This window comes from Balaenoptera acutorostrata, chromosome 7 (genome assembly GCF_949987535.1).
Source record: "Balaenoptera acutorostrata chromosome 7, mBalAcu1.1, whole genome shotgun sequence".
In the NCBI taxonomy this organism is placed as follows: Eukaryota; Metazoa; Chordata; class Mammalia; order Artiodactyla; family Balaenopteridae; genus Balaenoptera; species Balaenoptera acutorostrata.
In genome coordinates this window covers 42,217,807-42,228,966 of record NC_080070.1, presented here as the reverse complement: position 1 = coordinate 42,228,966, position 11,160 = coordinate 42,217,807, and the positions used below count along the sequence as shown (strand labels likewise).

The 11,160-nt window shown below is 42.3% G+C and overlaps 1 protein-coding gene across 7 annotated transcripts in view; it reads right to left on the bottom strand.

Moving 5' to 3' along the window:
* Nucleotides 1–1,495: 1,495 nt before the first annotated feature.
* Nucleotides 1,496–11,160, bottom strand: part of ELMO1 (engulfment and cell motility 1) — a 556,794-nt gene continuing 547,129 nt past the window's right edge. For all 7 annotated transcript variants that reach the window (XM_007195081.3, XM_007195082.3, XM_057549627.1 and 4 more), the window contains 2 exons: nucleotides 8,431–8,508; nucleotides 1,496–2,900 (listed from right to left, as the gene is read on the bottom strand). In XM_007195081.3, coding sequence (XP_007195143.1) covers nucleotides 2,700–2,900; nucleotides 8,431–8,508 — 279 coding nt within the window. In that variant the 3' untranslated portion in view covers nucleotides 1,496–2,699. The remainder of the gene's footprint in view (nucleotides 2,901–8,430; nucleotides 8,509–11,160) is intronic.

Genomic DNA, 11,160 nt, shown 5'->3' with positions numbered 1-11,160 from the left:
TCTGAATAAGAATAAGAGAGGAATTAAAATATCAGTAGATTAAAATTCAATGATCAGTTTTATTTCAGGTAAAGCTGAATTGGAGAATGCAGCTTAGGCTTAACGACAAAACTGGGGTCCTCCTTCAGTGCTCGCTTGGCTTTGGCTGATTTGTCCAAGCTTAGACACCCGTGGTGACGGGAGCTGAGCTGGCTGTGGGAAGCCCACTGGCTGGGAAAGTTGCCTTCGGCAGCCTAGGCTGAGAAGATGAGGTGGCCAAATGTGGACAACCCTGCACCATATTGCCACAAAATGAAGGAATGATGTCACACTCTCAGGAGCTCACCAGTCCTCGAGAGGAGGGTCTACAGGGATGAAGCAGAATGCTTTCTTTAATAGCCCTGAAAGGGTTAGTTTCTATTTAATACACCAAAGCAGGAGCAACAGAAGAGAGAAGGGCTTGTTCTTCCTAGCAAGGGTCATAGGACGATCAATCTCTTAAACTCAGTGTCCCAGGACCTCAGATATCTTGGTCCAAAGAATTCCCCTGTTCATGGATGGAGTCAGGTAATTCCTAAGTAAAAAACGGTATAACTCTGCTTTTACCTAACATTTATCATTTTATCAGGATGATGGGTAGATCAGTAAGTGCTCCTGACATGAAGGACATACAGGTTAATATCATCAAAGCTTAATGTAAAGGAAGTATCAACTTGACACTCAGGTGTGAGTGCGCTGATGTAAAGCATAATCGCTTGGGAATTACTATGGATTATAAAGGAGGTCTTTTTTTTTTTTTTTCCTGTAATGTCATCTCAACCCGGGTCAATTTGTAATTGCACATCTGGGTAACAATAAACAGCAGTGACCTGAAGGCATCTAACACTTCTATTGAGAGTCGAGAGTGGCTTGTGCTGTAAATTCTGCATCACTGGGACCTTTCCGATATCCCTTTCAGCTCTTGGAGTTTATGATCCAGATATGCCTCCAATGGAACTAACCTCAGAAAAATCCTTTGCTGGGCTCTTACCCATATTTCATTAATTCATAGTTAGATTCATTTAGTTCTGGCTTGACTGATTTCTGGTCTATGGGTCTGCATTCTTTTCCTTTGCTAACTTTACTCCTTCAAAGTGTGATGTGTTTCATTTGGTCAGTTCCATAAATTATATAATGGTAAGGAAGAAAAAATAAAAGAGAAAGTCACTGTCAGGAGGCAAGAGTGTAAAATGAATAGATCATATTATTACATAGTGGGTCTGATTTTTTTAGATGACTTGAGATGGTCTTCTTAGAAGTATCATTCTTTACTGATGTGCAGAGCCTATGGTGACCCAGCAATGGTCAAGAGTCCCTTAGGCCAGTGCTTTTCAAACTTTAATATGCACGTGCATCACCTGATTCTGCAGGGCTGGGGTGAGGTTTAAGATTCTGCATTTCCAACAAGCTCACAGGTGATGCTGATGCCTGAGCAGCAAGAACCTAAATTACCAAATCAAAACACCAGCCCCACAACTCATCACGATTAATTTTATTCCACAGCATGTTTAGGGGAATGTTATTCTCAGGAAGAGGTTTAGGATTCAAATAATTAAAAAAAAAAAAAAAACCCTGGAAAGTACACACCTTTATGTATCTTTTCTTTTCATTAAATATATATCTGTTTGGCAAAAAAATGTTAGACTCTTTTGTACAAAAACAAAGCAAAGAAAAAAAGAACCAAAAAAAACCATAACCCCCCCCCAAACCAACAACCCTGAACCCTTGCAAACTGTCAATACCTGTAATAATTACAACGATGTAAACTTGGATATTTGACCATCCTGTGGAAACCTGTGTTCAGCAGAACCACCAGGAGAAGGACCACCAAACCCTTAGATAGCAACTGCCTGTCATCGAGGCTTTTAGATTTAGTACATTAGAGATGGAGCAAGGTGACTGATTTCACCATTTGTGCTTTCAGCTAAGGGGCTGGAAGGGTGTGTGGCAATGAAGACGGCAGGTCTGGGCTGGGGCAGGGAGAGGAAAGCCAAGACTAGCTGGGAGGCAGGAAGGGTGGTCACAGTCACAGGGTGGACGTGAAGTGGACATGGGACCCACGGACTGTGTCTGGAGACCCAGCGCTGGCGAGAACTAGGAAGAAGCTGCCTCTGCTGCTCTTGGGACCAGAGAGGAACAGGGCAGGCAAAGGCCGGGATGCGGGAGGGAGGGGGTTTGGAAGTAGATGTCAATTCACATGGTGATGTGAGCAGACTCTAGACAGCAGGGGAATGAGGAGGTGTTTGGTCTCCTCAAGCAGCTAGACTGTTTCTTCCAGACACAGGCCTCGGGCACACCCCTGGGTCTGGCTGTAGGTTTGGGGGTGGTCTGGTGCTGCTGGCTTTCAGCCTCCAGGAGGGGAGGGCTTGCCTGCTGGGATGAAGATGGAAGGGCCCTTTGGCTCTCTTACTGGCGGTGGGTTTTGCTTTTCTCCCACCTTAGGCTGCAGCAACGGGAGGTGACCTAAAGCAACGGAGTCTAGAAACGGAATCAGGGCAGTGAGCAGGACGCCAGGGAGGGGCAGGAAGACGCCGGGGCTAGAGGCGCTGGGGCCAAAGGAAATGTGGACCACAGCTTTCCTCTACCACGGCGGATTCCAAGGCATGGGAGCATTTTCATTCTTCTCTCCTGTTAGCTAGCTCTTCCAGTTTTGGAGGGGGGGCTTCTGGGCCCCGGGCGCTTCAGTTACAGTCATAGACAAAGTCATAGTTGCTGGGCTCCTTGGGGATGGGTGGAGGTGCGTCGGGGATCTGAATATTTTCCAGGTCCAGGAGGCGGAGCTTGATTTCCATGCTGAGCAGCGTGTCCAAGTCATTCCTCGTCAGGTCACTCATCATGTCTTTCCCCAGCAGCGCATTCAGCCCATCTGTCCAGATACAGTACTGGTGGGAAGGGAGGTGACAATGAAAACTACTGATGACGATAACAAGAGGAGTAACAATAGCTAACACTTACTGATCACTCAGCATGGGCTAGGCTCTGTGCTAAGTGCTTTGCCTGCATCACCATTTAATATGCACAGCATCTCTATAAAGTTGACACTTCTGGTAGCATCTCTGTTTTACAGATGAGGGAACTGAGGTGGTGAGAAATTAAGTCACTTGGTAGTACGTGGAGTGGGTGGGATTTGAACTTACGCAATCTGCTTCCAGCGCCTGCACACCTCTGTGCCCATGATGCCTCCCTGTGGCGCAGCAGGACGGTTTGGGTTTTCGTGCCTGTGCAACATAGTATCTCTAACATCCCACCAGTGAGTCAATGAGTTTAAGGTGTTGGTAGAATATATCCCAACAATCCTGGACTCAATATCAGGTCAGGCTTGCTTCTTTCCTCACTCCATGGTTCCCAGTCTAGTAGCTAACCTCTGCCTATCCTGTCTGATTCCCAGCACTCACAATGACAGCCCAATGGTAGACCCACCTTTGCATTTCTTAGCAAAATGTCTAGGAAATATCTGAGTGCTGCTCAATGTCTGGTGGGCAAAGTGGCTAAAATTATTGGGTGATCTTAACAGAAGGTGGCTTGGCTGCCGGTCTAGGGACCCCTTCTGCCTGGGTCTCCAGGTTCCAAGGTTTTTCTCCTCTAGGAAGCTCTCTGGAGCCTGGTGTCTGGGGACATCACCTGTTTTGGAAAGCACTCCATAATACCCAACCAAGAATGTGGTTCTTCCCCTGTCATTAAAATTAATCGTGTCCTTTGCCTCTCCAGTAGACTATGAACTGTGCTTCGTTTATCTGAGGACCTGCCTTGCTCTTGTCAGTTTCCCTCCAGAGGCTGAAACCCTGCCCTGACCTGGTATTAGAGCCATGATACCTGGTGGAAGAACTAGCCTCTGCTGCCAGCATCTCAGAAAACTGCGTGCATTCTGGATGCTCTGCTTGCTCACCTTTTAGGATGTCCTAGTCCTATACAGGACTTCTTTGATAGCAATTTCTCTGCTTTTCGTGTGGGACTGGTCTTCCTTCTAGAACATGCTCTAGATTCCCCCCTCTCTTGCCCTCACTGGGTCAAGCTGCAATTCCAGACCCTACTTAGCTTGTCCTTTGCACTGTGGTTACCTGGGCTATGTTCCAGAATATGATAGCAGATCTCAACATAAAAGGACTACAAGATGGCAAGCACTACACAAATCTTAAATCATAGTGAGGTGATAGAAATAGACCATGATGCACATTGGTGGCGCCACTTTTTAAGCCAAGCAGGTGTACCATGGGTGTATTACGAGGCCCATGTCTGAGTAGTGCAGCCCTGAACCGTACAGCTTTGGTTCTGCCATGGCTATGTGATCTCAGCCAAAGCATTTAACCTATCTAAACATCAGTTGAGTGCTAAAGGATTTCTGGAAGTATTAGTGTCCTCATGAATACCTTAGATAGATTCCGAACACATCGAAACATTCGTTTCCTCATAAATAACTTTAATAAAAATAGATACCCAGGTCCTACCCTGCAGATCCTGATCTTATAGATCTTGGGTCAGGAAATTTTATTTGGAAAAGCTTCTAGCTAATTCTGATGTACCTCCAGATATGGGCACCACTGAACCCCATGTTCTTTAAGGCCCCTTTCAGCTCTGGCACTGTTTCATTGTAAATCCCTACGTGCTGGGGATTACTGCTCTTTGTACACAGCTTTCCCAGTCCTGGCTAGCTTCCTAGTACAGATTAATTTAACCCACAGGAACACTTCTGTGGTGTTTTTCTTTCAAGAGGCAGCAAGTACAGAAAATTTTATTAAAAAATACATCAACCAATAAATAAAAACTCTGTAGTACTGAATCTGAGTTGGAAGTATCAATATGAACTTACAGTGTATTTTATCTTGAAAAAAACATAACTCCAAGCTCTGTCTACAAAAAACCTGAAAATAATGACCAACCCAGCAGTGACAGGCACACCTAATGTCCAGATTCTGTTTGCTAAATAGCAAAAGGAGCCAAAGCTCCACAGAGAAAAGGTAGGAAATGTACAAGATGAACCTGGAATATCTTGTCATGCCAGAATGCCTGAAAGCTGCCAAAGACATCTGTCAATAGAACTCAGAAGCTAACCAGAAGGTGTTCCTTCTTTCTCTAGATAAGATAATTTGGACACTGATAATGACAACAACTGCAACCTATTGATATGCAAATACGTTAAACCCATAACTTCATAATGATACCCAAACACCAAAAATCCCTCACTGGCCTCCTTTGAAGAGGCTCATGATTTTGAAAACTGGTAAAGAGAATCAAGCATTATCCTGCTTATCATATGTACACTGTTTAACCTCAGGGTAACCAAAGAGTTGATGAGGCCAGTTTCTCTTTATGTAACTATAATAGAATTGGAATATCAACCTTTTCCAAAGTCTAATAGATCCAAGAATCTAGGCGATAATCATCAATGGCTGCAAACATTTCCAAAAGAGAGACAACCAGACATCATGGAAGAATACAACACAACTGCTGCTTAAAGTAGAGCCTGAATTTGATGAATCATCTAACTATCACTTAATAGGAAATACTGGATGCAGATAAACACGTGAAATGATAGAGCAGGTTATGGTAGGCAGAATAGTACCCTCCTTTTAAATAAGACCATGTCCTAATCCCTGGAACCCGTGAGTATGTTAGGTTACATGGTGAAGGGAATTAAGACTGCTAACCATCTGATCTTAAAACAGGGATTTTTATCTGGGATTATCTAGGTGGGCCCAATGTAATCACAAAGGTCCTTAAAAGTGGAAGAGGGAAACAGAACAGGAGTGAGAGAGAGGGAGATTTGAGTATGGAAGAGGCGGTCAGAATGATGCGGTGTGAGGGCTCAACCCGCCGTTACTGAGACGGATGGAGGTGAGGAATGAGCCAAGGACTGCAGGTGACTCTAGAAGTGGAAGGGGTGAGGAAATGGATTATCCCCTAGTCCAGAAAGGAGTTCAGCTCTGTTGATACCTTGAGTTTAGCCCAGAAAGACCTGAATCCGACTTCTGATCTCCAGAATTGTAAGGTAATACATTTATGTTGCTTTAAGCCACTAAATTTGTGGTAATTTGTTACAGCAACCAAGGAAACTAATACGCAGAATTAAAATCAGCAAAATCTAGACTATTGGCTATGCTACCAAACAGATTTGCTGGTTTTTTCAATGAATAAATTACAAGGAGAAAAAACACATGCACATGTTCATGAGAGAAGGAGAGAGGAACCTATAGATTCAAGGAAACTGAAGAAACACGTGAACCAATTGTTATGTATGGATCTTATCTGGATTCTGATCTGAACAAAGTATAAAAGAAAAAAAGAAAACCAGAAATGAGACAGTTGGAGAAATCTGAAAACTGACTGCAAATCGTGGTATTAAAACGTTATAAAATTGGGTGTGATCATGGTATGATAGTTATGTTTCCAAATGGACTCTTTATTATTTAGAGATGCACATGGGAATATTTACAAATAAAATGATATGATATCTGGATGAGCTTCGAAAATAATCTGGGGTGTTGTGGCAGCTGGGTGTGAGTGAGGGTATAGGTGAAACCTAATTGGTCACAAGCTGATAATTGCTGAAGCTGGGGGATGGGCACTGGCAGGAAGTCATGAGTCCAGGTCCTGCTTTCCTCCTTCCAAGCTACACAGTGCAGGGGCCAAAGAGAAAGTGTTTCTGGAACAAGACCCCCATGGTTTAAATCCAAGCTCTATCACTTACTGCTTGTTTCGTCTTGGACAAGTTTCTTAACCTCTCTGTGCCTCACTTCCTTTTTTTATAAAATGGGAATAACATTAGTTTGTTCCTTAAGAATTACAGAATGAGGATTAAGAGAAGTGAAGCACATAAAGCATTGAATGGTCCCTGGTACAGAGTATTCCGGTTATAATTACTATTATCACTACTATTGTCGAGTTATTCAATTTTGGTGGGCCTCCCTCTCCTCCTTTGATAAACAAGAATATCTGTGATAGAACTTTCCATTTTATGGAGCGATTATGCAAATAAAATGAGGTAACAGATACGGAAGTGGTCTGAAGAAATTAAAAGTATTCACAAGTGTATGGCATTTTTCTCCTCACTACATCAGTAAAAAACGGCAGATATGAATAAAAATTTGGCAGTCCCAGAACATTTATCCTTATCTGGAATTAATGTACACTGGGAAAAACAGCGTTGTATAGATTTAAATAGCATCCACAGTTCTACCATTTTAAGTAGTTTCCTATACATCCGTATATATCTTGAATACGGTGGCCTGTGTACAACCACAATTTTATTTAAAAAGAGAAATGGTAGGACACAATGTCTATTTTCAGGAAGATGAAGACAAAGTCATCCCCTTCTGTGAACGAAATGTCAAGTAACACAGAATTATATTTAAGCACCACTCTAAATGCAGGATTTGCATATAATCTTTCTTCTCTCTTTGGGATGTACAATTTTATTCAAAAGCTTCAAACCAGTGAAAACCAAATACAGAATAACTTCTAAATGAGCTAAGTCTCCCAGGGGAAATGGGGAACAAAATTCAAATTCTATTAAAATGTTCCTTCCTTTCTAAAAGCTTTTTATGTAACCACATGCACAACAAAAATTTGAATGGTATCATCTAAAAATAAGAGTTTCAAGCATGATGTTGGGTTCTAGTTTACAAGAGAAAAAGTTAAATCAACCAGAGCTGCTACTTCATCTTACAAATGCATTTTCCTGGATTTATGCTAAATATTTTAAATATAGCTGACAGCATGTTTCAAGAAGAGAAACAAATTATACATATAACAAGATGTCAAAAGGAATAAAAGCATCTCAAAAATAAAATTCCAACAGCAGAGACAGCCCTAAACCTCTTAAAATAACTTAAAGAAACATGGTAAAAAAAACCTACTTCATCAAATGTTTTAAAGAATAGAAATAAGTTTATCATCGGAAAATTCTGACCCAAAGCTAAATATTCAAGGAAAACCAAAGCTATAAGCCAGGGCTGATACTTCCTCTGGGTTAACAATTATGCCCTTACTGAGTATGAAGCATTTGTACATTCTTCTTCTTTATCATAAACTCTTTATTTTTATTTTTTAAGTTTTTGTTTATTTATTTATTTTTTGGCCACGCCGTGTGGCATGTGGGATCTTAGTTCCTCAACCAGGGATCGAACCCACACCCACTGCATTGGAAGCGCAGAGTCTTAACCACTGGACTGCCAGGGAAGTCCTTACCATAAACTCTTGATCAAGCTAAGAAGAAGTTGAATCTGTTACAACTTGCAGTTTTTTGAGAGGTTTCCATTCTATTCCAAGTCAACAAGATGTACCTTTGCTCGTGATTTTTCTCAGGTAGACTTTTTTAAAAAATGAAATTTCTTCCTTTCCAATATTTTTTACCTGCTTGTTTTTCTTGAGAAAATATGACATTCTCTCATAAATTAACCCCACTGAGACCCTTACCTCATGCTTGTCAGGAGCTATGAAGTTCAGCTGGCAGTTTGAGTCATACAAGATCGAGAAAGCAAGTTCAAGCACCTCCTAAGAGAGATTAGAGAAAACACCACATTGAGGAAAGTTGACACATTTGTTTTGTAGTCACAAATGGCTGCAGATTGAACATGGGATAGTGCCTACAGTGTGTCCAGGCAAGAGGCGCAGCAGTGAGGCTGACGGGAGGAAGAAGCATGTTTTTCAAGGTTCACAGAACATTTCCTTCTCTCTGTTCAGGGGGGGTCCGCATGAACCATCTCATTTAATTCTCAAGACAGCGCATGGAGCAAGTGTTGTCATTCCCCTTTTATGCGAAGGAGCTCAGAGAGGTTAAGTGAGTTGTCCAAGGCCACATATCCTCAAAGCTGTGCTACTCTCCTATCTTCAGCATCTCCCTCCCAGGGAGACCATGAAAAACAGTAAACTCTTTCCCAATCATCAGCATTATGGGCTGCTCTATCTTCTATCATTTCCAAACAGACAGGTGTCCGTAGGGGTATAAACTTGCTAAAACATGGAAGCTACGTAGGAGGTAATGAGGCTTCTGGATGAACCCATTATCTGTAGGTAACACATCTGCCCTTTGACCTCTGAACTACTGTAGAGCAAAGGCTACACAAAACCTAGTTTTATCCTATAGTGGCTGCAGGGTATAAAGGAGAGCATGGGCCCAAGTGGCAGAATAGCTGGGTTCATTCATTGGTGAGTGTTCATTCGAATGTCTGGGTTCATTCATAATACAGACTATGAGACAGACCCCCAGGACCAAGGACTAAGTGACACTGTCATTTCATTGTAGCTGAATGACCTTGGCCGAGACACTCAGTGTCATGCCTAATGTGTATGTTAATATATGCTTCTCAAATTGTATGTACTGCGCAATATTGGATACTATGATTATTCTATTGGACTGACAGCAGGGTACAACCTATGGAAGACGAGAGTCATTGCACATCTCAACACCCTAACAACTCCTAATTTGGAGGGAAGAGCCAAGTGAGTCCACATCGGTGCCCTGCATCACCGTAACACACGTGCTAGCCTTCCTTCTCTGTGTCTATTAGGCACCACTGATGACTGCCCCTTTCTCTTGTGCTATGATCTGGGAGCTGCACTCTCCGTAACTACCCACAGGCGTCCTTTCTTAGGGAGGTAGATCTCTCCACATCATTCTCTACCTCAACATCTGTCAGAGGATTTGCCTTTGGCCAGTAAGTCACAGCAAGAATGCCCCCAGAAAGAAGGACAGCAGGCAGAAAGATGAAGTCAATGCCTTCAGATTTCAGAATTTCAGATGAGAAAGAATTCTTCCAAGTGAACTCCAAAGGCCCAGCATTAGCTGGGTGCCTCTCCTGACACAGCCAACCATCAGGCTATTTGCGGCTCTCATGGATTCTATTTGTGTCTGGCTCACCTCTAGCTGTCCCATCATTAAGGGAAAGCAGCTCTTGTTCTGAGCCCAGACCTACCAGTATCTCATACTCTTAGGGCATCCTCGCCCTACCAGAAATAGAAACAAGTGAAGGAAAGAATGCTGAGTCATAGAATGGGATCTGTTCTGCAAAACTACCCCCCTCTACATTTTTCATTTTTTTAAAAATTTATTTTTGGTTGTGTTGGGTCTTCGTTGCTGCGCGTGGGCTTTCTCTAGTTGCGGCGAGCCTGGGCTACTCTTCGTTGCAGTGCGTGGCTTCTCATTGCAGTGGCTTCTCTTGTTGTGGAGCACAGGCTCTAGGCACACGGGCTTCATTAGTTGTGGCACACAGGCTCAGTAGTTGTGGCTTGTGGGCTCTAGAGCATAGCCTCAGGAGTGTGGCGCACGGGCTTAGTTGCTCCGCGGCATGTGGGATCTTCCCAGACCAGGGATCGAACCCGTGTCCCCTGCATTGGCAGGTGGATTCTTAACCCCTGCACCACCAGGGAAGTCCCTGCATTTTTCATTTTTTTCTTCCTTAGGATTCCATTCAAGCCTTCCCAGTTAAGATCAATAATATTAAAAAGAATTCGCCAAAACAAACAAGCAAAAACAATTTCCCCATAAGTTTGGCATCTCTTTTGGGTCTTTTAGTTTGTAATGAAAATGGTCATGGGCCCTAGTAGTGGTACCATAATTGGTGTCATCCTTTTAAAAAAGTCAGTAAGGCAATCCATATCAAGAACCAGGGGTCCCACTCCTGGGGTTATTCCTAAAGAAAATTCAAAAGGAAGCAAAAGCTGTATATATCGTTATCTGTAAGAACATAATATGAGAAACTAAATAAATGTCCTCCCTTCTTTGGGTAAACCATCAAAAAAATCACAAATTAGCAACCCAGAGAAATACATGCAGCCAGGCATTCAGTATAATTATGAAAATCTGATCTTAAGTGAAAAAAAGCAAGAGAAATGGACACTGTATACATACAAATCACAATTATGAACAATGTCTTCCTGTGGTTGGAAACTGGAAGCAAATTGTGAAATGAAAATAATTATGTTAAGGTGCTAGGATCACAGGTGATTATTTTCTTTTAAAAAACTGAAAACATTTTTTCAACAAAATGTTAAGCTCTAATCTCATAAATTCATAAAGATTGTTCTTAGATGAGAAACACTGATATAAATGATGACTTCTTTACTAATCTTAGTGTCATTCATTAGGAAAAATCTTTGACTCATACTTGAGAGACTGGAGAGAAAGGAGAGGACAGGCTTTGCTTC